This window comes from Bufo bufo, chromosome 5 (genome assembly GCF_905171765.1).
Source record: "Bufo bufo chromosome 5, aBufBuf1.1, whole genome shotgun sequence".
NCBI classification, from domain to species: Eukaryota; Metazoa; Chordata; class Amphibia; order Anura; family Bufonidae; genus Bufo; species Bufo bufo.
The window spans coordinates 113,042,405-113,068,762 of record NC_053393.1 but is presented as its reverse complement, the minus strand read 5'-3'; the positions used below and the strand labels follow the sequence as shown (position 1 = coordinate 113,068,762).

Sequence of the window (26,358 nt, the reverse complement as noted above, 5' to 3'; positions counted from 1 at the left end):
TGTATGGGTTAACTCCCCTGTATTTCTATTAGGAGTTAATCCTCTGTCTGCTCCATGGGTGTGGTCTCTCTGCTGCACCCATGGAACCTGTATATAAGCCTGAGGTTCCCTCAGTTCTGTGTCAGCTCTCCTGGTGTGTGTTGTCTTGTCCTGCTCTGCTCCTGGTTTGTACTCTTTCTCCCATGCTGCTGACCCATGGGATCCGTGTCTGTCTGTCTGTCTGTGCTCTGTGGGTTTCCCTACTTGTTCATTTGCGTCCTCTTTCCCGTCTTCCTTCCTGTCTTTCTGTTATCTGTTCTGTCAGTTATGTTTTAGTTACTTTGTGTTTATTCTGATGTCTGTGTTCAGCAAGCCTTTGCAATAGAGTGGCATGACAAGGCCATGCAGTTTACTACTGGTGGAGCAAGTCCTTCTCTGCTCATTGCCACTCCTGCTCCCTTGCGTGAACTCCTGCTTGTATTATTAGTTGCCCTGTTTTGTATTCATATGTCTGTGTTCAGCAAGCCTTTGCAGCAGAGTGGCCTGACAAGGCCATGCAGTTTACTACTGGTGGAGCAAGTCCTTCTCTGCTTATTGCCACTCCTGCTCCCTTGCGTGAACTCCTGCTTGTATCATTATTTGCCGTTTTGTATTTAACTGTCTGTTATGTTTGCCTATGTGCCGTCGGTACCTTCTGGTACCTGTTGTCCATTCGCTCCTGCTGTCACTGTCTAGGTCACGCTCCAGAGTGGACCCTGGCAACTTCCTGCGGCTAAGTCTAACCCTACCATCTAGGGCTCTAGTGAAAACCAGGAGTTGCTTAGTTACGCCCCTTTGGAGTATTACTAGACAGTGGCGCAGTGGGGGTTTTCTCCCACTGTGCTGACGGTACATAGAGCTCGTGTTTTATCTGTGCTGCTTTCCATGTTTCTGTTTGTGCAATAAACTCTTATGTGTCTGTACCTGATTTCCGTTTATTGCTTGACGACGCGGTGGTCTCTCTTGGGACCTCCAACTCGTGACAGTCAGCTCACCTGCAGGCCCGCACCTAAAATGTTTTACAGGGTCAGTTCACCTGCAGGCCCTCACCTAATTATACCTAATAGGTAATTTGCGCACATGCTGCCTTGCTTGGATGTGGTAGCCGTAGCCGTTTCTCAGGCTTCCTCTCCGGAATCAAACACTGATTCCCCCTTACTCGTGGTCACCGTGTTTGGCGCTGAAAATACATTTTAAAAAAAAATAATCGAAAGTTGATAGGGCAGACATCCGAATAGATGTGCGATCGGCCCCAGGTTAGCAGGCGCTTGCCCCTAATGTTTTTGAGGGTCACCAGCAGGCCATCAATCATAATTTTTCAAGGCTGTGTATGATGCCCTCCTTTATGTGTAATAAAGGGTGTATTGGAGCGCCGGTTCCTTGTAATTTTTTGTCAGCCCTTTCACTTAGTCCATAGGCTTTTATGAGTGTAGGAGTCCCACTACATGAACAATTGTACCACAATGTGAATGAGGCCCTCCTTTATGTGATATACAGATTGTATCGGAGTGCCTCTTCCTTGTAATTTTTGGCAGCACTTGCACTTTATCTACAAGTATATATACAGGAAAGAATGTTTCCTAACAATTTTTCATCTAAAATCGATTTTATCTTTGGTTTTCTGTGTATTATTGTCAGTCTGTAAAAATAGCGTACTACTCAGACAACATCGTTCCCAGCAGTGACCTGGGAGTCCAAGATGCATCCAGTTCCAGAACCATTTCGGTGGTGTTTCCATCAATTTCTGACCTTTTCCTATGAACGAGGCACCCTCCCCTCTTCAGAGCAGGGGGTGCCTGGTTTAATGCTCGGGTTCTCCTATTGACTTCCATTGTGCTTGGGTGCTCGGTAGAGCGCCCGAGCATCCCGATGTGTTCGGCCCGAGCATTAGAGCACTATGGTGCTCGATCAACACTAATAACGACCAATTGAAAAAATGATTTCTAGCTCAAAATGAGTACAATGCAATAATAGAAAAAAAAATTGACCCTAAAGTTGTACATAGCCTTTTTAGTAAATATATCCTAATCTATAAACTGGAGACTACAGCATTCCAGACCCATCCACGTGCCCTTGTTTTAAAAAGGACTGAATGTATTTTCTTTGGCTTTTCTGGTATAAAGGGAACCTGTCATCAACTTTATGCTGCCCATACTAACGGTAGCATAAAGTAGTGACAGGTGAGTTGATTTCAGCGGTCTGTCATTTATAAGTTAAAAGTAAGTGGTTGCCGAGAGCCAACATCACAATCATTGCAGACTGGGCCTGGAAAAGAGTCACTGCCACCTGAGAAGAGTCATGGTTATTCATGAATTCCTGCTCTCCCCGCCCACCTGCTGATGATTGACAGTCTTCTACCTAGTTTTCTCCCTTTCTCTCTAGGAGAGAACTGCCAATCATCAGCAGATGGGTGATAGTGCAGGAGGTTATGGATAATCATGACTCTTCTCAGGTAGATTTGACTCTTTTCCAGGCCCAGGCTGCAATAGTTATGATGCTGGTTCTCGGCAACCTTTTACTTTGGGCTCATGAGTGACACACCGCTGAAATCAGAATTTCTGTCAATATTTTAAGCTGCGCTCAGTGAGGTCAGAGAAAAGTTGATGACAGGTTCCCTTTAAACATTAATGAGAGATTACTGTAAAATGATAATCACACGTTACTTCTTCTACATCAAAGTACCTTTCTGTCATTGCAGAACTTGGACTGAAGTTTGAGTAACCGTCCAAAGGAAATAACTTTACAGGTGGAAATAGAATTAAGTAAATCTACTGTAGAAACAATTAAGTATAAGAGCCAACAAAGTTAACGGCCATGGAAAATGCAGGTCTGCACCAAAAACAGCAAGACTTGAGAGAACAACATGGGCTTGGTTGGAACATATATTCTATTTAGTCAAGGTCTGGGAGACAGCCAGCCTGCTGATTTCTAAAGCATAGGGTTTTAACATCCACTAATATTATTACCTGTCATATACTATAAATATATATATAAAATATATATAGTTTAAAACTGTTATGCTACATATCATAGATAGATAGTGATAGATAGATAGATAGATAGATAGATAGATAGATAGATAGATAGATAGATAAATAGATAGATAGATACATAGATAGATGATTTGGACTTCAAAATCAGAATTAATAATCATCGGTTTACCATCAGAATTAAATGTCTGTCTACAGTATATCTACTAAAAACTTTGCCGATTGTAAATGAAGTGTGCTACACTGCCAAAATGGTTGAAATGGTGAGATTTAGGGTGTGTTTGTATGTGTTTCATTCCTTTCTACAGGCTGTCAAAGGTTTAAGAGATTTTGGTAGCTAGCTGCTAGTTGTGGTTGCTACACTCTCCCCATAGGGAGTGGCGTGCACTCAGTATGCAATTCAGGGTGTAGTGAGACAGTGAAGTGAGAAGAAGCTAAAAGAGAACAGTCCTAGGGAATAACTAGCCAGCTTGAGAGATGAGAGCCATATAACAGCCTCTGGAGTTATTAGTCCTTGAGAGGAGAGGTGTACACTAAAAAAGACCACAGATAGCTTGCCTACTGCTTTTTGACTCCACAGCACTTAGTAACATAGTAAAATAGTTTATAAGGCTGAAAAAAGACATTTGTCCATCCAGTTCAGCCTGTTATCCTGCAAGTTGATCCAGAGGAGCAACTGCCTGCCGGATCCGGAAATCTGTGCGCAAACGGATAGCATTTGTAGATGGATCCAGATGCGGACCTGTCTCACAAATGCATTGCAATACCGGATCCGTCTCTCTGGTGTGATCCGGAAAAACTGATCCGGTATTTATTTTTTTCACATTTTTAAAGGTCTGCGCATGCTCAGACCAGGAAACCGGATCCGTTTTGCCGGAAATTAATGCCGGATCCAGCATTCCGTCAAGTGTATTTTCTTCGGCCAAATACCGTAAGAGTGACTGAACTGAATTCCATTCAGAATGCATTAGGATAAAACTAAAGCGTTTTTTTTCCGGTATTGAGCCCCTAGGACGGAACTCAATACCGGAAAACTTTAACGCAAGTGTGAAAATACCCTAATAGTTCCCATGTTCCCCCATTACGTTGTGGTGGTGATATGGTATGGCTCCTTAAGAGGAAGGAATTGCAGTGGATATTTCATCATAACACTTTTGGTCTCAATGTGGAGTTTAAGGTAAGAGGAGTGATTTGAGGTTAGGGTGGCTTGTCTGTATGGGTGATGACCTGGTTGACTTAATCTCATTATGAATATGCAGTGCCTTTTTATTATTTTTGGTATTTTCTTTTAGTATAATTCACTGTTTTACTTACACTCTATGGTTTTTTTTTACTTTTCAGATTAGAAATATGTTTATCTTCCTTCTTCCAGGATGGATCTATGACCTGTTAATGTTTTTTTTTTATATTAATTTAATAAATTATTAGTTACTTGTAATTTGATTTTTTGGGGATTAATTGTGGACTGGGGGCTGTTGGAGAGAGGGGGCCACGTATATCTAGTTATTGTTTTTGGATTATTTATGAGGACTTATTGGATTATTACTAGCACCTCATTTTGTTATTGTTGGCCATTATGAGTATGCTTATGAGTTTCAATGGGGTTTGTAATATACCTGCGCTATGCGATCTGTAGCATCTATGCTGAGGTTATGGTGGTCCCCCAAATGAGGACTTTCATACTAATATGTCTAAATGGGTGACAAGGGTTTTTTGTGAAGTCCCCCATTATACTTACCTTGTTGAAGCAGATTTGCAATGTGATTCTTTTGATTGTCAGTGTTGTTTTACAACAGTAAGGATTTTGGACTCTGTTAAGATTATGCCCTTATTCAACATAGCCGAAGGCCCTCCTTGGCACTGGTGCACATGTCAAACATGAGTCTGTCAAGCTGGTATTTCCTTCAGCTCCTTTTCTGATGTACACATGTGGGGCATGCACACTGAGATCCATAGCCTCCACTCTCTGTTTTCTTTGATTGTGCAATAATGCCGGCTGGACGCCGAGCGCATCTTTTTGCTATTTTTTTTATTTACAGACTAGATCCTGATTGGGTAGGAGTTTTACTCATAACTCATGCATAACTGATTTTGTATCACTATTATGTGAGGTACTTGGATTATCTATTAAGGAGGAATGCTATATTTTATAAAAGATGTTTTATGCTCATATAATTTACAGGCAGTAGGTTATGGCACTGATAAATAGTTTAGATCATGCATGAATTTTTATTATCTTTATATGCAGAATGCTGGCACACAGGGGGAGTCGTGGTGGCCAGAGTTGGAGAGGATGGGAGTGGAGGCAGTGGCAACGAGTTTGGTTATAGTATTCACAGTGTCAAATCCCTCTTTCCGGTACTCCCATGGACCGTACATGCAGTAAATGGAGGGATGCAACTATTCTTCCCCTTGAGACACACCTTTGGTCTTTTGAGGCCTCTTGTCTGGTGGTGGCTGGAGTTCTCTTGATGGAGGACAAGTATTGGGGTGCAAGGCAGGAGGGCTGGTAGAGGGCTGACAAATGGTGGAGGCAATGACTTAGACCCGCTTGGTCTCTTTGCTGAGGATGATGGGTGTCACAATAGTAAGAACAATTCTGAGGTAAGTCAGAGAGCTGACTTTCTATTAAAAGCTGTGTATCGGCAGTAGGCAATATGATGGTCCCCTCTTATGGTGGTCACACACATTAGATAGACGTTGGTTGATGGTTGAACAGCAGTTCAACAATCAGCTGGTGAACATTCCTTTCCCTGATTTGGCTAGACTCATTTTTGTCCATATCGACTTTTAACGTTCTTCATACTGCCCATACATGTTTAATGAAACCAGGCAGCGGAAGAAATATCTTTCTGGGAACATTCTTTCAAAGAAAGATCTTTTGTTCACGAACAATCTTTCTGTGAATGAAAGATCTTTCGTCCGACTATCGTATGAAAATATTAGTCGCGGCCGACTTCTTTTCAAATGATAATGCTCCGTCATCGGTTGACCAAAACAATCGTTGTTAAATTTCACCAGTCGAACATTTGTTTTGCCTGACATCATTTGTTTTGATCAACTTTAGAATTATGTGTAAGGCTACCTTTAGTCTCTCTATTTTCTATGCAATCTTCCCTAATGGCCAAAAGCATGCAAATCCCTTCTCTCAATATGTCTGCAGTTTCCAGATGCTGTTCTAGATCGGATGGCCAGTTTATCTCAGGAATGTTGCAGGAACCAGAAGCAATTAACCCTAACCATAGATATCTTTATCAACTTAATCATATCTGGCTGTGAGTCAGATTGCTGCCTCAGAAACCTCCTCTCACTATTCAACCCACAGTGGTGACCAGGCAAGCTTTAGTTGAGCTGCGCCCCTTCTTCCAGATTCCTTGAACTAGAGAAGAGACGGAAGGTGATAGATATATTTTCTCTAAGACTGCGCGTTTTAGGTCTTAGGGGCAGACAATAGATGTTTTTTTTTTAACTCTGCCTGCTTGTTGGACAGATTATCTGCATCTCTACAGTTTACATTTACTATGTTTGCATGTTGCTGCAGAAGAACCTGATTTTGCATTCAGTTAATGGCCACTGGTGTACATTCAGTTTGTAGCAATTAGTGATGAGCGGCAGGGGCAATATTCGAATTCGCGATATTTCACGAATATTTTGTAGAATATTCGTCATATATTCGCGAATTCGCGAATATATTCTTGATTGCGAAAATCGGCAATGTATTATTCGAGTAATGCGCGCAAAATACCGGCGTGGGTCGCTTATGCTACATTATTCAAGCTGATGTTTCCTGAGACTGGAGAAAATGGTTGGCACGGCAGAACATTAGAATAGATTTATATGCAGATAGAGTGCTCCAATATAGTTGCGCTTGCAAATTTTTGGCAATTAATGATGCGCATATTTGTTCGCTATACGTGCAACTTGTGACATCACAGCACAATGTCTGTAGCATGTATGTATGGACAGCAGAACCTATCACACTGCCTAACACCCTGCACTGGAACACTATATCAGGATATAACCTACACTGACTATCTCTCACTAACTATCTGTAATATACATATATATATATATATATATATATACGTTAACTGTCTAATGTAATAACACAAAGCACAGAGCACTGCAATGTCACTGCTGTCTCTTTCATAACTGCAATAAACTTTAGAAAATGGCTGCCGTGGAGGTTCTTATATAGTAAGGGGTAGGCAACTTTCCTATTGGTTGCTAGGGATGTTGCTAAGCTGTGACAAAGCCTTATTATTGGCCCACAAGCTAGAAGAAGGGAGGGATGATCACCTGATGTGTACTGTGTTAAAAAAAAAAAAAAGACGAATATTCGTCATTACGAATATATAGCACTATATTCTAAATATTTGCGAATTCTCAAAGTGCCGATATTCGCGATACAAATTCGTAAAATACGAATATTTGCGGCCAAAACTAGTAGCAATGTATGAATATGAGAATATGTAGATCTTGGGTTGTCAAGAACCATTATCATATGCTGAGAAAACAAGGTTACGTTTCATACTCTGCTGCCTGCTATATACTGATTATGTAGCTGTATCAGTTCCCAGTATCTGACTTCCCGCTGCCAAATACTAGTCCCTGAAGCATGGAAACACTGCATCCAATTATAATTCACAGCGGGAAGCGACATCTGACTGCCCATAGACTGGCTTTACTGGTGCTTAAATTAAAACCCTACAAAATAATAAAGTTAAATTGTAACATTTCCAGTCAGTGTGCCAGTCACTCATACATGAAGGCAAGTACTCTACCCAAGTCTTTTAAAGTCTGCCAGTCATTCACATCAAGGCAAGGATTACACACTGAGCCCTTTCAAGTGTGCCAGTCACGCAGACATGAAGGCAACTATTTTGGTACTTAGGTTTGGTCAGCAAAGACGTGGCATCTGATGCGATGGTCAGTGCCATGGCATTTCATTTGGCTGCACAATATGTTGGCCTAATTTACCTACATACAAAATTACCTCCAGCCTACAGATGTCAGACTCCTGGGGGGGAAGCATGGGGCACAGGCAGAGGGAGCAGCCTGCAAATAAAATTCAGTGTAATGATAACTGGCACCGATCCAGGATATCAGGCGAAAACCCTGCTGCATATGCCTTAATGCAATATATCAGCAACTCCTCTACCCCAAACTTTAGTACAGAGCAATACCTTCTTGAACACCTTATATTGCAATAGAAATGAAGGAGCTTTAATGACCCCTTTCCTTGTGTTACACTATATAGGAAACTACATTTATTAAGATCGCTGTTTTAGAAAGGAAGGTGTCTTACATTTAGACCTTTTTCTATGGCTAAAACAGGCGTAGAAAATAGTAAATCAGACTGGCTTGCAGGCCCCTTCCCCGCCCACGCAATGCCCACAATTTTAGACCTGATGTGAGCGGGTAGAAGTCGCAGATAGCAGTGCCTGAAATACGCCTAATTTAAGCGTATTTCAGAATAGTAAATGACTATGTTCCTTGTCTGACATTTGCACAAACTTTACATTGATGTGTAACTTATTTAGGAGCTGCATGAGAGATGTATTGGGGCACATTTATATTCATTTGGTACCCGCGATTTAGGTGTTATTGGTGCTTGGCCTCTTTGTTTTTTTTGTTTAATGTACAGCGCTGTGCTTGGTAAGCAGAGAAGCTACTGAGCATGTCAGTCCACCGCTGAGTGCAGGAGAAGGTGGACCTGAAGAATAAACAGCAGAGGGCGCTACCAGAGAGAAAAACGTGACGTCCATGCAAAAAAAACTGGACACTATTTTTATCGTATGTGTACTGCAATAATACTTCATTTGTCTAACGCCCTATTCATCACATAGTAATCCTTATTGTGAGATAACCCCTTTAGGTAGGGCGGACACAAGACTATAAGGAAATTAAAAGGTGTATCTGCATCTTAAAATAGAAAGGACAAGAGGTGACTTACTCCCTTGGTTTTGTGCTCATGAGAATCCTCAGAGGTTTTCTGCTGTTTAAGCAAGTCTTCAGAAAACAATCCACTTCGTGAAACGGCCTCAGGAAAACAAGGTCACCATTTACAGCATAGATTTTTTTTCCGACCGCCATTCCTGACAACTGGGAGCAAATGACAGAAATAGTTCCTTTATTAAAGCAAAGCTTTCCACTGCTGAGCACAAGAAATAAAGAGTCTGGTGCCGGATCATGAACCCATCTGCACATTCCTCACCACATTAGGCACTCTAATTACTGTTATCGTCTATGTTGTCATGATTAAAGTGAAAAATACTAATAACTGATATGATGGATGTGACTAAGTATCTGGTAATGTAGACTATTCATAATACACATACAGTTTATTAACAATTGATGTACCATGGATTCACGCCATTCAAAGTACAATAGAAAATGTACACATATATTAGAGGATGTATAAATAAATGTTGTCTTGGTAGCAAATACAATTACATACAGTAGCGGTTCAGTGGGCATGATAAATAGGTAATCACAAAAATGAAAATGTCATTTATAATGTTCTGGACTATGGTTTGCTGTTCCTCCTCGTACACAGGCCATATTACCGTTCTGTTGTGCAACTTCCATAGATTTCTGTTTGCCCACATCAGGCTCAGACTGATCGAATGGGTCGCTGGTGGTGGCTGAGCTAGTTCTGGGGCCTTGCCCCCCAACACTAGTATGAACGGCACATGTAGAGCTGCCACCAAACCAGTGTGTAAGGGGTAGAGAAACTTACCCTTGTCCAGAAAAGGCAGCCAGGGACCTGGCAATGTCCAATGACCAAGGAACCCTCCCTTCCCTGCTGGACAGAGCAGGGGATAAAAGAATTGAGCCATTGGTCGGAGGAGATGGAGGGCTATTAGGAGAAGGAGGGGGTGGCATGTAGAGACTAATCAGCACGGCTGTGAGAGCAGGAAGAGAGTGGGATCCTCATCTGTCCCGAGAATGCAGGTCCACTGACTAGAGATGAGCGAAGTTATCAAAAATTTGATTCCACTGCTTCGCCAAAGTTCACAAAGAAATTTGAATTGTTATAAATTACTTTATCCTGAATCATATTCCATTATATGTCGCAGGTGCCATGACGGGGAATGGTGATCGCACCACACCCATCATTGAACCACTCAGACAACGCATTCAACGCTGATCACGGCATCTGACAGTCACATTGAGGCCTTTTGGGGGTTAATCAGGGGTTAAAAACAAAAAAATACATACCTCATCCAATTGGTTGCTGAGAGGCCGTCAAGGTCATCTTGATTGAAGAAAATGCGCCAAATCTCTCTCACGCTGACGCGAGGAAATCAACGCACCCGGCCACCTGTTTTTTTTTACCGCCATTTCAGTAAATTCTGCTTCGTGACGAATCAAATTTTTCCAACAGTACCACTGACCCCCCCACCTGTCGATTCCTGCCTGCCACATTCTCCATATATACAGTAGTACATCAGTAAATTGATGTGTATAGAAAATGCCATGACTGAGAATGGGGTCAGGTAATATTTACATGTAATGGTCCGACAGAATCAATTTTACTGGTGGGCCCTAGTCACCCCAGTCCAGTAGTGGTGCACACTGTACCTTTTACACAGAGACCTTTCTCTCTCTTGAAAAATACATATAACGAAAAACTGTGTTCCAGTGCATACTGTATTATGAAGTTAAGTTACTTGAGTATTGCTTCTAGGGGAGAATACAGTGCCTCATGGCAGTACCATCTAGGGGGATGTGCAGTGTCTATGGATCATTAATATGGACCTTATGGGGCTTCATGTGCATATGTACAGGTTTCCGTGCACATGGTATGTTCAAGCAGTCTACCAATTCTTTTGGTGATAGATATAAAAAGCATGTCCAAATTATTTCCATTAGGTTTTGTCACTTTTTTGCTAAGCGAATGCACTATGCTCTGTTGTATTCAGATTTTTTTTTAAATGGTTGTATCATTTTCTTAATTTTTTCAATTTACAAACAGACTAAAACAGCTAAGACAATAAATGACAAAAATCATATATTTTAAAGTGTTTTTCCATTCATTTGAATGTTAAACAACAGATTCATTTTTGGGATAAAACAAGACTTTCTTACCTCTGCGTTAGAACCTCTTTCAATGTATTTAACAATGGGCACTTTATTTTTATCTTCTAGTGCAAAACCATAACTCCCATCACTGGGTTTTACCTGGAAAAGACCATTGTAGATTCTTATGACGGTAAATCTTTTGGGGTTTATGACACCATGACTTCAAGTTTTACAATATCTTGACAAATACTAAAAGACTAAAAAGTGCTATGAATGCTATGGCTATAGTTACCACCTGTATATGCAAATGTTTCTCAAATATAATAAAATCTAAATATAACAAAACAATATGTGGTTTATGTGACAGATATAACATGTAACATGATTATGGTATTCCCCTGTTTGATGCCCTCTTCTGATTCAAAGATTTCTTCTGCCCCCATGCAATGACATCACTTCCTGTCCACGTGACCACACAGTCTAGTCTCCTAAGGTACAAATTGTTGTGGTCACAGACAATAATTGATATAGGGAATCAAGATCTGGGAGATATCAGAGCAGGATGCTCCATCCATGAAACCAAAAGCAGTTAGGAAGATAGTACCTGGGATCAGTTGGGAGGACACGCATTAGAACTAGGGCATGGAATACAGATAAGTAGAAAGAAGGTGGCAATGTGCAAAAAGCGACGGGCTTCCAGAGTGTTTGTGCAGGAATTACAAGCATGACAGTTCCTCATAAAAAAAACTCCATTACCTTGGTCTCTTTATTATAGCCAATATAATTTTACTTGTAGTGAAACTTGCAGTAAATTACAAGAGAGTGCATAAATATATTATATTATGCCTGTTAACATCATCATCTCAGACCGCATCTGTATAAAGAACATGCCGTGACTATCTGTCCCCTCTTTGCCAGGTATAGCCTTGTAGGCAATGCAGATAACTCAACCAATCTAAAACCAGTTATGTAATTCTCTAGTAATTCAAAGGAGCAGTATGCATTACAAGTTTTCATTTTCACAAAATTATTTATCTGGGATTATATAAATACACTAGCAGAAGGACCCGGATTTGCACTTCTCATTTAATGTTTGTGTGTGTCGTTAAAAGATATAACAGTGACATCTACAGTAACCCGCCCCCTTAACAGTGACCTCCACAGCCCCCCACCCCTTAACACTGACCCCCCTCCCCCACAGTGCCCCGTCTCCTTAAAATGGGACCTCCACAGCAGCCCACCCCTTAACTTTGACCTTCACAGGGGTCTGCCCCCTTAACAGTGACCTCTACAGCACCTGCCCCTTAACACTGACCACAGGTTACAGTCCCCTTAACTGACTTCCACCATTCCCGGCCCCCTTAACAGAGACCTCTACAGCGACTACCCCTTTAACAGTGACTGCCACAGTACTCTGCTCCCTTAACAGTGACCTCCACTGTACCCCGCTCCCTTAACAGTAACCTCAATGTACCCCGCTGCCTTAACAGTGACCTCACAGTACCCCGATGCCCCTTTAATAGTGGCCTCCTCAGTCCCCTCCTCCCTTAATAGTGACCTCCACAGTGCCCACCCCTTTAAAAGTGACCTCCGCAGCGGCCTTCTCCCATAACAGTAACATCCACAGAGCCCCCCCTTTAACAGTGACCTCCACAGTGGCGACCCCTTTATTAGTGACCTCCACAGTACCCCCTCTCATTAACAGTGATTTCCACAATAATCTGCCCCCTTAACAGTGATCTCTACAGCACCCCGCCCCTTAACACTGACCTCCATAGTGGAGCGTCTCCCTAACTGTGACCGCCACCGTTCCCTGTCCCCTTAACAGAGACCTCCACAGTGACCACCCCTTTAACAGTGACCTCCACAGCATCCCACCCCCTTAACAGTGACCTCCACAACACCCTGCCCCCTTAACAGTGGCCTCTACAGCAATCTGTCCCTTAACACTGACCTCCATAGCGGACCATCCCCTTAACTGTTACCTCCACAGCAGCCTGCCCCTAGGGTGGCCAAAAGTCCGGTTTTAGGCCGGACAGTCTGGCTTTCAGACTCCCTGTCCTCCATCCGGCGCAGGGCCTGGATGGACACAGGGATGTCCTTTTGAACAGCTCAATCTTAGACAGCAGCACTGTCCATATGGCAAAACGGACAAAAATATGACATGTTCTATTTTTTGGGCGGGGCTACGGAACAGACATATGGATGCAGATAGTATACAGTGTGCTGTCTGCATTTTTTGCAGACCCATTGAAATGAATGGGTCTGCATCCTATCCGCAAAAAAACAGAATGGACACAGAAACAAAATAAGTGAATGTAGCCTTACAGTGATTTCCTGGACGGACACAGGGATGTCCTTTTGAACAGCTCACACTCAGACAGCAGCACTGTGCTGTCTGAGTGTGAGGTGTAGGGAGAAAGTCACCCTCCCTCCCACCCCTGCAGCTGACAGAAGTTGATTTTTACCTTCATTTTTTCAATCCCCGTTTGCGGACTGGGAGGGCGTGTGGTCTAACTAGGTCAGGGGCGTGGTTTAGCTGGACTTGGGGCCGGGGTTTTTAAGTCAGTCTTTTAAAGGGTGGCCTGAATGGCCACCCTACCTGCCCCCTCAACTGTGACCTCCACAACACTCCGTTCCCTTAACAGTGTCATCCACAGTGCCCTGCCCCTTTAAAGCTGACCTACAGAAGTGAAGAAAAATGGCCTGCGAGCTTCTATTGGCTAATAAGGGTCATGTGACCTTGTGTATGGCAGTTGGGATAGGAGGAGAATTGTAGGTCATTGGCTATTGTAGGTCATGTGATGTGCCATATTTGCATTTTTTTGGAAATATTTCAGGAACAGTACATGCTAGAGAGCTGAGACCCAGTCTAAAACCTTCCTGGACACCTGATGTACATGTGTGCCAAATTGTAAATGCGACGGTGAGGATTCCTTTAGCGGACATACACACATACAATACTCTCAGTTTTATATATTAGATTTTACAAGATGTATTGTAATTTCCTGATGTCGGTAACATTTCCTCCCTAAAGCTGGCCATGCACATTCGATAGCTGTCACCTGAACGCTTGTTCTACTTTGAGTTTCAGAATTTCAGATTAAACAGTCCTTACAGGACCCAACTTCCTTAGGCTAGGTGCATATCAGTGCTATGATTCCGGTATTCAGTGCCAGCACAGAAACAGAATACTGTAACAGCTGCATCTGGCATCTGCAGGACAATGCTGGCGCCAGATGGATTCAATTCACTATAATGGGGTCCATCAGGTTTCTGGTGTGAATACTGGCAATTTGGACATTTTGGACAGGAACTGTCTTCATGAGACAACCACTTTAAGTCTTTTATACAGTACACCAGTAACTGAAACATGAAATTATATATCCCAGGTCCTTACATACAACCTAACACAGTAGAAAGTTTTTAAGATGATGCATCTTAAATGGAGGCAGAGTATGGAGCTGCTATGGGGCCCATGAGGGAAGAGGGCCCAACCACGGACAAAAGGCCACACGCCCTAATTACACTTCATATCTTGGCTCTCATCCCAAGCCCCTGCTAGGGCCCTGCCTTCTGGCTCCCCAATACCTTCTACTCCTCTCCTCATCTTCCCCCATTACCCAGCCCATCAGTGGATCCATAGCAGTCCCTGCTGGAGTCTAGTTCAATGCTGTGCCGCTGTGCTCATGCTTGGCTGGCCAATCAGCATTAACAGTGGTAGCAAAGCCTACTGGTGATTGGCTAGCCTAGTATCCAACAGAGACACTATAGTTGGCCACGTGACTTCATTCATCCACCAACACGGAACATGTAGAATGATCTGACCTATGTCACCAGTCTAGGCTCCAGCACTGTGAATTTATATGCCGTGTGCACTGACCCTGGTCATGATTGCTTTGCTCTGACAGATAGCTACAGCAGCATACAGTAAGTCATCTTTGAAGTTTCAAAGCAAAAGTTCATGGGAGCTGGGGCATGGGAGGCTGTGAATGGTAAGGGAAGGACTCTAGACACTTCATTGGGAAGAAGGGGGGTGATACATTATATAAAAAGCAGCAACAGCAGCAGGCAAATTTCATTAGAGAGTATGGCACACTATATAATAAGCAGCAGGCACAGTTCATAGGGGGGTTAGCACACTATATGATAAGCAGCAACATGCACATGTCATGGAGTGTTATGGCACACTATATTAGGCTATATTAGGGTAAGGTACACTATATAATATGCAACAGCTGGCACAGTTCATGGAGGTATGGTACACTTTATAATAAGCGGGGGAGGGGCTAGAACAGGTAGTGGGAGTGTCTAGTGGAAGGCTAGAATAGGGGGTATGAGGGCCCAATACAAATTCTTGCCATGGCTCAATGAATTCTATGCATGCCTCTGCCCCCCACCTACTGAATGACTTAACAGGTTGTATAGATGGTATGTCAACCCCTTGTCTAGTCTTTTAGCATGAAAGAAGTAAATATACCTTCTGTAAAATGAATTTGAAAAGTTTTGTAGAGGTAAGTTGAATGAAACAAATTACTATCTGTATGTTTAGTACTTACCAAAAGGGATTTAGCAATAACGTTCTCAACAATTTTTAGGTCATGTTTCATAAGTCTGTATTTCATATTGGATCCTTCCATTTCTTCATCAGAGAAGAATCGAAATAACAGTGGTTCATCCTTGAACTCACTCTTCTCCAACACTACACAATACCCGACAAGACAAATAAAAAATACTATTGCACAGGTATTATTCTGGTGAAGGTTTTTATAAGTTTATAAATTTTTATATAGGTTTTTATAAGTTTATGGTAATGTATTGACATGGACGTATGAGAACAGTCAGGAGAATAAATAGAAAGCCATTTCAACTACGGTATATAAATGCTAAACGAAGGTGCAAGCTATCCATGATTACAAAATCAAATCTAATATGTAAAGTACATAGAACAAAAAAAAAAGCTTTTATCATACCGTGGTGCATGAATCCATTATCACAAAGAGCTATCCCAAGAATGATTGCTTCTTCTCTTGTGCGACAGTCACCCTGTAATGTTACAATATTTCTAGACCAAATGTGCCATTTTTATTCAAGCTACTAAAATGTATAATTTCTACGCCATTATGGAGGTGTCATTATTGAAAATGTTAATACAGAATTACCATCTAAGTTGAATAACATATTATACAAAATTCACTTTGATCCACTAGTCTAGCTGGTCTCCAGCTGAAGTGGAACTAATACATTGGAGAGGTTTTAGCACCAACTGATTTATGACTCAGACTACTATAAAGACAATGGCATATTGACTACTGTTATGTGAGGGCAAGTTATTTACCTTGATAAAATAAAGATGGTCATTGTGAACAATAGTCATTTTTTAAAGCGGTTTTACAGGGGTAAAACTTTGTTGGCCTATCATCACAACAGGTCATCAATATCAGATTGTGGGAATCTGACTTCAGGCACCCCTAACAATCATCTATTTGAAGAGGCTGCGACACTCAGGTGGGCACTTAGGTCTCATACTAGCTAGTAATGTCATGTTCATTGGCCACATAGCCTATGTGCAGCACAGTTCCATTCATGAGATTGGGCCTGGACTGCAATACCAAGAACAGCCACTATACAATGTATGGTAATGTACTTGGTAAGCAGAGAGGAGGCCACAGCAGTCACCGGCCTCTTTAAACAGCTGATTTGGGGAATTCCTGGTGTCAGGGCTCCATCCATCATATATTGATGACCTGTCCTGAGAATAGGCCATCAGTATTGAACCCATTACCAACTGGCAAAGTACAGATGAAGAGCATGTTAAAAGGGAATTGAGGAAGTATCAGCTCCACGACATGGATGGATAGACAGAAAGACAGGTAGAGATAGATAGATAGATAGATAGATAGATAGATAGATATTCAGACAGACTACCTTATGATGCTCAGAATGATTATTATTATTTTTTTATGCCAGTACTTATATAGCTGAAGAAACCTAGGTGTATATGAATGCATTAGATCAAGTGTGTTGGATCACTTTTTATATCTGAAATATATGTAAGTATCCAAGACACTTAGTGCTCAGAAGTGAATTCATCAACAAGTGTACGCCAGTTTTCTAGTGTGCGAAGTTGGAAATTTTCTGCACAACCTAACCAGAAAAATGTGCAACTTTTTTTTGCCATTGTGCGCTTTCACAATCACTTTTTAAAAGTGACAAGAAACGGATGGCCTTAGTGAGACAAAGCGTAGCCTCCTAAGACCCGACAGATTTATCCTAAATTTTCACTAGAAATTGGCTTCAATTATGATGAAAATCTACTACTGCCCATAGTGGGCATAGATTTGTTTTTCTAGTGCACAGAAACCCTACAGATGTGGCGAATTTGTAAATTTGGCAAATCTTACTCCAGTGCACTTCAAATTAAGACCTGCATATGAAACACCAGTCTTCATAAATTTCCACATCAGTCTTTACTGGAATTGCTTTACATACCTGAGCAATAAGCCAGTCTATTAGCTTATTTGCCATCACTACTGACTTGTATGTCCTAAGATGATAGTCTTTATCCCTACAAAGAAAAAAAATACACGATAAGATAGAGATTGTGTGAAACTATAGATAAAAGGCTGTACAGCATGAATAATCCTATTAAACCAATCAACCTCTTTTATGGGACTCAAATTTTCAGCATTTCTCTATCTGCTAACATGTTTTTATTGTCTGCCAACTGAAAAATGTATCACTGACTTTCTGTAGGTCCTGAATTTGCTACTGTAAGGTTTAGAGACCGGTGAAGTTTTTGCAAATTCGATTCATTATGAATTAACTAGCCACAAATTGCTAAAAATCGGGTATACCCAGGCCACTCTGCCTTAGGGTACAGCCACACTGGAACGACCATGCTGTCAATTTGCCTGCAGCTGCCTTTCCATTAATAATGAAGACTGCACTGTATAGACGGTCTTCATTGTTAATGGCCGCATGGCACCTTTAATCGGGGGCTGTAACAACTTCTCCATTACCAGCACTCTTCTGCTCTACAAGTGGGTGCCCTTCTTCTGCCATCTGCTTTTCCTCCTTTTTCACATCATCTAATATCAATGAGAATATGTCATCAGCTCCTCCTCTCTCTGCATCCTGACTTTTCTAGGACATGGAGACTTTAAAGGATGATTTAGAATAAGTAAAGCCAGCAAAAGATAAGGATGGATTGGTCATCATTAAGACCTGACCCCCTAAGGAGTGCAGACTGGATGGTATTGGTTGGCACTGAAATAATAAAGGCTTACATTTTATTGGTACTTAATAAAATATCTTAGTTTTTGGCTGAAGTATGAAAAAGTAAACATAGGACTAAATAAATAAAACTGATGCAGCATAAGTCTCCCTTCTATTAATCATTTTCAGCAACACTGTCCCTAGCGTATAAGCGCTTCCACGTCTCTCCCTATGCTCAGCTCACAGTACAATGGTGGAGACTACGTAGGATCAAGATTTTATAGGGCTGTGACATCACAGGGGATGGCTATCTGGCTGTCTGCATGGCATTATGGGTGATCTTGCGTTCCTAGGCTTGTCTCTTCTGCACTTAGTTTCATTTTGTAACACGAGCAGCCGCCATTTTGGGAAAAACTGGTTAGTTACCATGAAGCACAAGAAGATTCAGATTAGTTGTGAATTGAAGTTTTCCTAAACTTCGGATTGAATTCTGATTTTTATATAAAGACTACATCATATTCGCTCTCATAGGAAGGGTTAGTCTAGCCCACCAGAAAACCAGAGGATCCTGCAGTGGACCCAAACTGACACAATTAAGAACCCCTAATAAAATAGGCTCCCTAAGGTCTAGCAGAAGACAATATCATTTGGAGCTGACCTTGGAATAAGATCAGGGGTGGCCATACCATATGTGCAGCCTGTGCAGTGGTACAGGGGCCCAATTGGAATAGTAGGTCCACCACGATTTTATCAAGAAAAGACAACCTAATGTCAACCTCATTGGACTGTTTAAAGGGCATCTGTCAGCAAATTTGTACCTATGAAACTGGCTGACCTGTTACCTGTGTGCTTGGCAGCTGAAGGCATCTGTGTTGATCCCATGTTCATATTTTCCCAGCATTGCAGACAGATCTGAGCCTCCAGAATTAATGGCAGTGCCCCCATTGCTCCTAAAGGAGCAATTTTGTGACTTTTTAGAACTAGCTTGTGAAACAATATAGTGACTTTGTGTTAAAGGGGTTTTTCGGTACTTAAATATTGATGACCTACTACTATTTGTATATCCACACGTGTACCCCACAGACCAATATTCAATAGTTCTCAATCGATCCTTTATTCATCTAAAACATGAAATAAAAGTTCTTAATACAGCACATTTAATCTTTCCATTTCCAGACTGCCAGTCCAGTCCATGTGCACATGGTCGGCATCCAATTGACCAGCATTCACGAGCAGCATCTAAACGAGAGTGAGAGTTGCTGCTCCGGCGCTTGTGAATGCTGCTCAATAGAACGCTGACCACGTGCACATAGACTGGACTGGATGTGGCAGTCTGGATCGATTGAGAACAATTGAATATTGGTCCGTGGAGTACAGGTGTGGATATACAGGTTTGGCGGCTAGTGGAGCTGCTGTGGGTGAGGACTCTGTCACTTATTTTCTATGTCTGGGATTGGCCTACAGCTATTTCCATTATTATATTGCTTTTAATCTGGAGTTAAAGGGGTTACCCCATGATTAATGTACAAAATTAAAAAAGAAAATAAAATAAATATAAGGCATATAATATGCAACACTCTCTTTCTAAGAAGGCTAGATCCAACCTTGTACCTCACATGTATCCAGAGATCTCCCCATTCACTGCTCCAATTGCTCTGCTACTGTAGATTCTCTTCAGGCTGGCAGCTAAGGGAGCCTGACCTTTCTGCTGCAGCTCGCTCCCTATCACATGTCAAGGAAGTGTACTTTCTCTGGTTCATGTCCTTTCTGCTGCAGCTATCTCCCTCCCATTCACACCTTCTAACTGCAGATATGGCTGGTGACAGTTGAAGGATGGAACTGAGCATGTGCGACCGCCTCAGTAATGTTACTGAGGTGGTCAGAGAAATAAGGAAAAGAAGAAATAGAAGGTGACACTGTACAGGTACTTTTTTTTTATTCAATAACTAAGTGCCTGTCTAAATTTGAATTATATGCAATTACAAAAGTATCCAGATCCAGGTGCTGATTTGAAAATGACATAAAAAATGTTTTTCATGGACAATCCCAATAAAGTAGAAAACATTTTACTTTGCATGGTGCTGTAGGTTTGAAAACGTTTGACTTTTAAGATTAACACTTAACAGATGCAATTGCCCACTCCTTTTATAAAGATGACGTAAAGCGAGCCCCTCCTGAAGACAAGTTCTGCTATAGTTAACAAAGTGGGCATTTTGTGGAGCGCCGCTCTGCATTCTGGAATAGTCACTGCCTGCTGCTGCTTTTTACACTTGTGTCCTTCACGAATCGATAAATATTACAAATGTATTGTCACTTCACAGTCACATAATGTGACTACACAAGTCAGGGAAAATGGAGAGAAAGGAAGTGTCACATGTTTGTCTCCTCTGCTCTAAATTAATAATGACTTGTATAATATGTACAACCAGTGAAGCTTCTGTGCCGCGACCAGTCTCTAATCTTTCACCGACACCTCATAGGAGTGAGAAATATATTATCATAACAAAACAAGCATAACAAAACAAGAAATTCTTCTTTTTTCCTTTTTTCTTTTGGGCTTTATGAAAAAAATGACTCCCATAAAGCTCAGTAATTCAGGCACACGGAGAGCGTAAGATTACACGTAGCAGAACTGCTAAACTACTCCATTTGTATAATATGTAATTGCAGGCAGTGTGCTTACATGAATACTAGGAAGCGAAGAATAGAGCTATTACATTTTTTTGTTGAGCTTGACATCACACTGACTTGACATAATGTCTGGCAATAGACTGCTGCTTGGAGAGAAGCAGAATAAATCTGTATTGCATTGTGCATAAGAAACAGCAGACAGCTCATTTTTCCCAGTAGGTATATACTGCTAACGATACATTTTACACCTTTGCATATCTTAATTCCCAGCACTTTGTGCATTCATGCAAATTATATATAAACTAATAAATATGTTAGTTTCCTGTTCTAAAGGCCCCTTTACACTGCCCAATGTTTAGGCCGATTATCGCTAATGAGCGTTCAGATTTGAAACCTCAAGGCAGAACACTGCACTAAAGAAAGTTATTCATGCTGAAGCCCCATTATCTATTTGGTTGGTACTTCACTTTTATGCCCTTTTGTTACAGGCAGACATTTTACATTTAGAGAGTCTCTGAAACCGCTAACTGAGTGCCAGAATAATTCCTTTAGCAAGCAGTTTTCCTATATACCAGACTATTTCTTCTTCTGCTTTCCTACTCACATTAGTATATTAGATAAAAAAAATCTTGAGATTGACTTCAAATGGGTTGTCCCTGTTCACAAACCTTATCTATTAGTGAGAGGCTACATACAGCATCTCTTGTTTTGGAGGACCCGGCACATCTTTGGGTTACATGGACAGCTGATTGATTTCAATAGGAACTATGTAATGCTGCTTTTTTCCTATGGTGGTGTGTTAAGAAAACTTGTTGCCTATACTAAAGGGAAGTGGTTTGAATCCATATGATTATACAGTACAATGTTTGCTGTCAAGAAGAGATTAAGGATGAGAAAATTTGTTGAAATTAATTCCGTTCAAATTTGTCTGAATTTGCAAAAAAAAAAAAAAAAAAAATGTATTTAAGTATAACTCAGTTCTACCTGAATTGACAATGAGACGGAGAATAAGCCAGCCAATGCATTACATTCCCCCTGGAAAAGATGTGCAAATCAGTTTTCCTTCCAAATGGAAAAGAAAACTGAGTGTCTCATGACAGAGGGTCAAACATTGCTATCCAAAGTCAACACTCAACCTTTTTAAATAAGCCTTAAAACATAACTTAAATAGCTAATCTAGCATCTCATCTGCACCTAGCTCTTTCCAAGTGATTACCCTTTACCAGAGCAGAGAAAATTGGCTTAGCTAGCTGAGAGGCCTTTGTCGGGGTCTCAGGGTACCCGTTCTCACTATGGAGCACACCTACTATGCATAAGCAGTATTGTAGGCAAAGCAATGCTCCTCTGGATTTCTGTGAAAAATGTATGCAGATTAGCATATCTTACATCTGTTGGCATCAGAGAAGCTTAGCTTTCTTTTCCTTTTGGAAGGAAAGATAATTTGAATATCTTTCCCCAAAATCCAAAGATATGCAAATTAGTTTTCCTTTCAAAAAGAAAAGAAAGTGAAGCCTCTCTGTTGCCATCAGATGTAAGATATGCTAACTTGCGTATAAATTTCCTAGAAACCCAGAGTAGAGTAGGCCTGGCCTGCAATACACCTCAAGCATAATATGGGCACTCTCCATGATGAGAAATAGAACACCAACCCCCCCCCCCCCCCCCGCACCCAGACCAAGGCCTCAGCTAGCTAAGCAAATTTGCTCTGTTCTGATACAGAATAATCACCTGGAAAGAGCTGTATGCAGATGTGAAGCTGGTTTTCACAATCATCCAAGTTGTGCTTTAAGGCCTGTTTAAAAAGGCTGAGTATTGATTTTGGATAGCTATATTACACTTATGGTGGGTTCATATATGCGTTATATATTCTGTTATACCGTTTCGTTATAACAGAATTTAAGGACGGAATGCAAAACGGAACCTTTCAGAGGCATTCTGTTTTGATCCTTCCTAATAGAGCTCTATAGACACAAATAACGGTTCAGTCTTGTTCAGTTATGCAACACGGGAAATAAAGTCCTGTCCACTACCTAGTGTATCACATTGCGTCCACCACCTTGCCATTTATTTTAAATGCATCCAAGTGCCATCTTTTCACCATGTAAGCAACACACCCCTTGCTTTCCACTAGATGTAAAAGAAAATGTGATTCATCAACCAGGCCAGCTTCTGATGCTTACGTGCCTATTAGGCTCCATTCACACGTCCGCAAAATGTGTCCGCATCCTTTCCGCAATTTTGCGGAAAGGGTGCGGACCCATTCATTCTCTATGGGGACGGAATGTGCTGTCCGCATCCACATTTGCGGATCCGCACTTCCGCATCCGTGCTTCCGTTTCCGCAAAAAAATAGAACATGTCCTATTCTTGTCCGCAATTGCGGACAAGAACAGGCATATTCTATTATGTCGGCAATGTGCGGTCCGCAAAATGCGGAACGCACATTGCCGCTTTCCGTGTTTTGCGGATCCGTGACTCCGTGTAGCCGCAAAACACATTGCGGACGTGTGAATGGAGCCTAACAGGTGCTTTTAGTGTTGGACAGTAGTGAGCAGGGGCAAAACAGGCTGTGGCTATGCAGCTCCATATTCAGCGATCTATGATGCATTGCACGTTCTCATTCCGAAACATTGCTAATATAACCAGCCTTAACTTGTGACCCTTCCACCACGTTACCTGTTGTCCTTGGCACCTTTGGTAGGTACTAACCACTGTGTTCAAACAACACTTGACAAGACTTGCCATTTTAGAAATGCTCCGACCCAGTCGTTTGGGGTTATGTTGTTCTGCAAGTCAACAAAAAGCTCTGCTACTGATCTTTTTGTCATTTCTATATGTTTGTTTAATCTCATTTACATGTAAATCCTGTTCAGCGAACTGCGCAGCAAATGCCATTTATACAAATTACTTATAATACCTATGCTCCTTTTATAGTGCAGATTTTTAACATTACCACTGATCTTCTTGAGAAAGAGAAATAGTGACTTTTGAATTGGGTCAAAGCATGATGCCAGCTCTGTAAGTGAATTAGTAGAAAATGTGTGCAGGCAGCAAACTCCTCTAATAGATGTGCCATTATCTGGAACAATATTGATGAGTTATACAGAACATCAGCAAAGTGCAGAAAAACTCTTTCTATTGCTTTGCTTAGAAATTAAGCGCCCATTGTTTCCTCACCTCATTAATCTACGTATAGCTAGCTCATCATTATCACTGATGGAGACAAGTGCAATATTTAAGAAATGGTTCCTGGGCATACATTTATTCAGTGACCATGCCAATTAGCTATATATCATACATAATAGTATTATCAAGAATGCTGTGTTCTAGCTGTTCTCAAATCTATATTCAAAAAGTGAGACAGCACTCCAGATTTCATGGTGAAAGAAATAAGTGATTCCTTTTATTCACCCATGCATGTTTTTAAAAGTAGCTATAGACCAGGTTGGCATAAGGCTGCCGTTTCCTTTATGAGCTGCCATGGGGCCCATGAAAGAAATAGCAAACAACCAAATAAAGGCTCTCATCCTACAAAGACCAGACCAGATTATCAAAAAGTGGAAGTGGGGAGCAGCTCAACAGCCACAAGTCCCTATGATTCTGAAAGAGATTAGTTGGAAGATCAACATGAACCCTGTGCTCTTATGACGATAGCGTGTAGGGTTGAGGGAACCCGAACTGTAAAGTTCGGGTTCGTACTGAACTTTAGGATTTTTGGACCCTGGAACCAAACCCAAACTTTTCAGTAAAAGTTCGGGTTCGGTGTTCGGCGAGTTATTGGTGCTTTTTGAAAGGCTGCAGAGCAGCCAATCAACAAGCGTTTAACTTGTGTGCCCTTAGAAGCCATCACAGCCATGCCTACTAATGGCATGGCTGTGATTGGCCAGTGCAGCATGTGACCCAGCCTCTATATAAGCTGGAGTCATGTAGCGATGCACGTCACTCTGCTCTGATTAGTATAGGGATAGGATGCTGCTGCTGTGAGGGAGAGAATAGGAAAGAATCTTTAATCAGAAGTGCTTGTTAACTCAGTGATCTACATAGATTTTGTTTTGTGGGTGCAGTGCACATTCTTTTTACGCTGCCCTGAACCCAGTGGCACAGAAAAATAACTTTTATCCGTCTGTTAGTTAGGTGGGCGTCAGTGGCTATTTTATGCAAGTTTAGTGCACCAGCACAGCATATGTGCATTTGTGACAGTCAAATAGAAGCTTAAAATAGTGCAATTATATTCTGGGTTTAAATAAATCACCCATTTTTTGCAAGACCATACATCTGGGGCATTTGCAGCATTTGTCAGTGTGAAATACAAGCTTGAAATACTGCAATAATTTTCTGAGTTAAAAAAAACACCCATTCTTGGCAATACCCTACATCAGGGGCCTTTTCAGCATTTGCTAGTGTGAAATACAAGCTTGAAATACTGCAATAATTTTCTGAGTAAAAAAAACTAAAACATTTTTGGCAATATCCTACATCTGGTGCCTTTGCAGAATTTTTCAGTGTGAAATGCAAGCTTGAAATACTGCAATAATTTTCTGGCTTTAAAAAAAATACATTTTTGGCAAAATACTAAATTTGCAGCTTTTGCTGCATCTGTCAGTGTGAAATACAAGCGTTAGATACTGCTGTTATATTCTGTTATTCCAAAAACACCCATTTTGGGCAAAATACTAAATTTGAGAACTTTGCTGCATCTGTCAGTGTGAAATACAAGTGTTAGATACTGCTGTTATTAAAAAAAACACCCATTTTGGGCAAAATACTAAATTTGCGGTGTTTGCTGCATCTGTCAGTGTGAAATACAAGCTTGAAATACTGCAATAATATTCTGGGTTCAAAAAAACACCCATTTTGGGCAAAATACTAAATTTGAGGCCTTTGCTGCATCTGTCAGTGTGAAATACAAGCGTTTGATACTGCTGTTATATTCTGTTATTACAAACCGGATTCCAAAAAAGTTGGGACACTAAACAAATTGTGAATAAAAACTGAATGCAATGATGTGGAGATGGCAAATGTCAATATTTTATTTGTAATAGAACGTAGATGACAGATCAAACGTTTAATCCGAGTAAATGTATCATTTTAAAGGAAAAATGCGTTGATTCCAATTTTCACGGTGTCAACAAATCCCCAAAAAGTTGGGACAAGTAGCAATAAGAGGCTGGAAAAAGTAAATTTGAGCATAACGAAGAGCTGGAAGACCAATTAACACTAATTAGGTCAATTGGCAACATGATTGGGTATAAAAAGAGCTTCTCAGAGTGGCAGTGTCTCTCAGAAGCCAAGATGAGTAGAGGATCACCAATTCCCACAATGTTGCGCAGAAAGATAGTGGAGCAATATCAGAAAGGTGTTACCCAGCGAAAAAATTGCAAAGACTTTGCATCCATCATCATCAACTGTGCATAACATCATCCGAAGATTCTGAGAATCTGGAACAATCTCTGTGCGTAAGGGTCAAGGCCGTA

The 26,358-nt window shown here is 41.2% G+C and overlaps 1 protein-coding gene across 2 annotated transcripts in view; it reads right to left on the bottom strand.

Annotated features, from left to right (window-relative positions):
- PREX2 (phosphatidylinositol-3,4,5-trisphosphate dependent Rac exchange factor 2) overlaps window positions 1-26,358 on the bottom strand; it is a 430,245-nt gene that overhangs the window by 220,981 nt on the left and 182,906 nt on the right. For both annotated transcript variants that reach the window (XM_040432527.1, XM_040432528.1), the window contains exons 14-18: window positions 17,529-17,604; window positions 16,010-16,082; window positions 15,596-15,738; window positions 11,103-11,195; window positions 8,965-9,113 (exon numbers count right to left, since the gene is read on the bottom strand). In XM_040432527.1, the coding sequence (XP_040288461.1) occupies window positions 8,965-9,113; window positions 11,103-11,195; window positions 15,596-15,738; window positions 16,010-16,082; window positions 17,529-17,604 (534 nt within the window). The remainder of the gene's footprint in view (window positions 1-8,964; window positions 9,114-11,102; window positions 11,196-15,595; window positions 15,739-16,009; window positions 16,083-17,528; window positions 17,605-26,358) is intronic.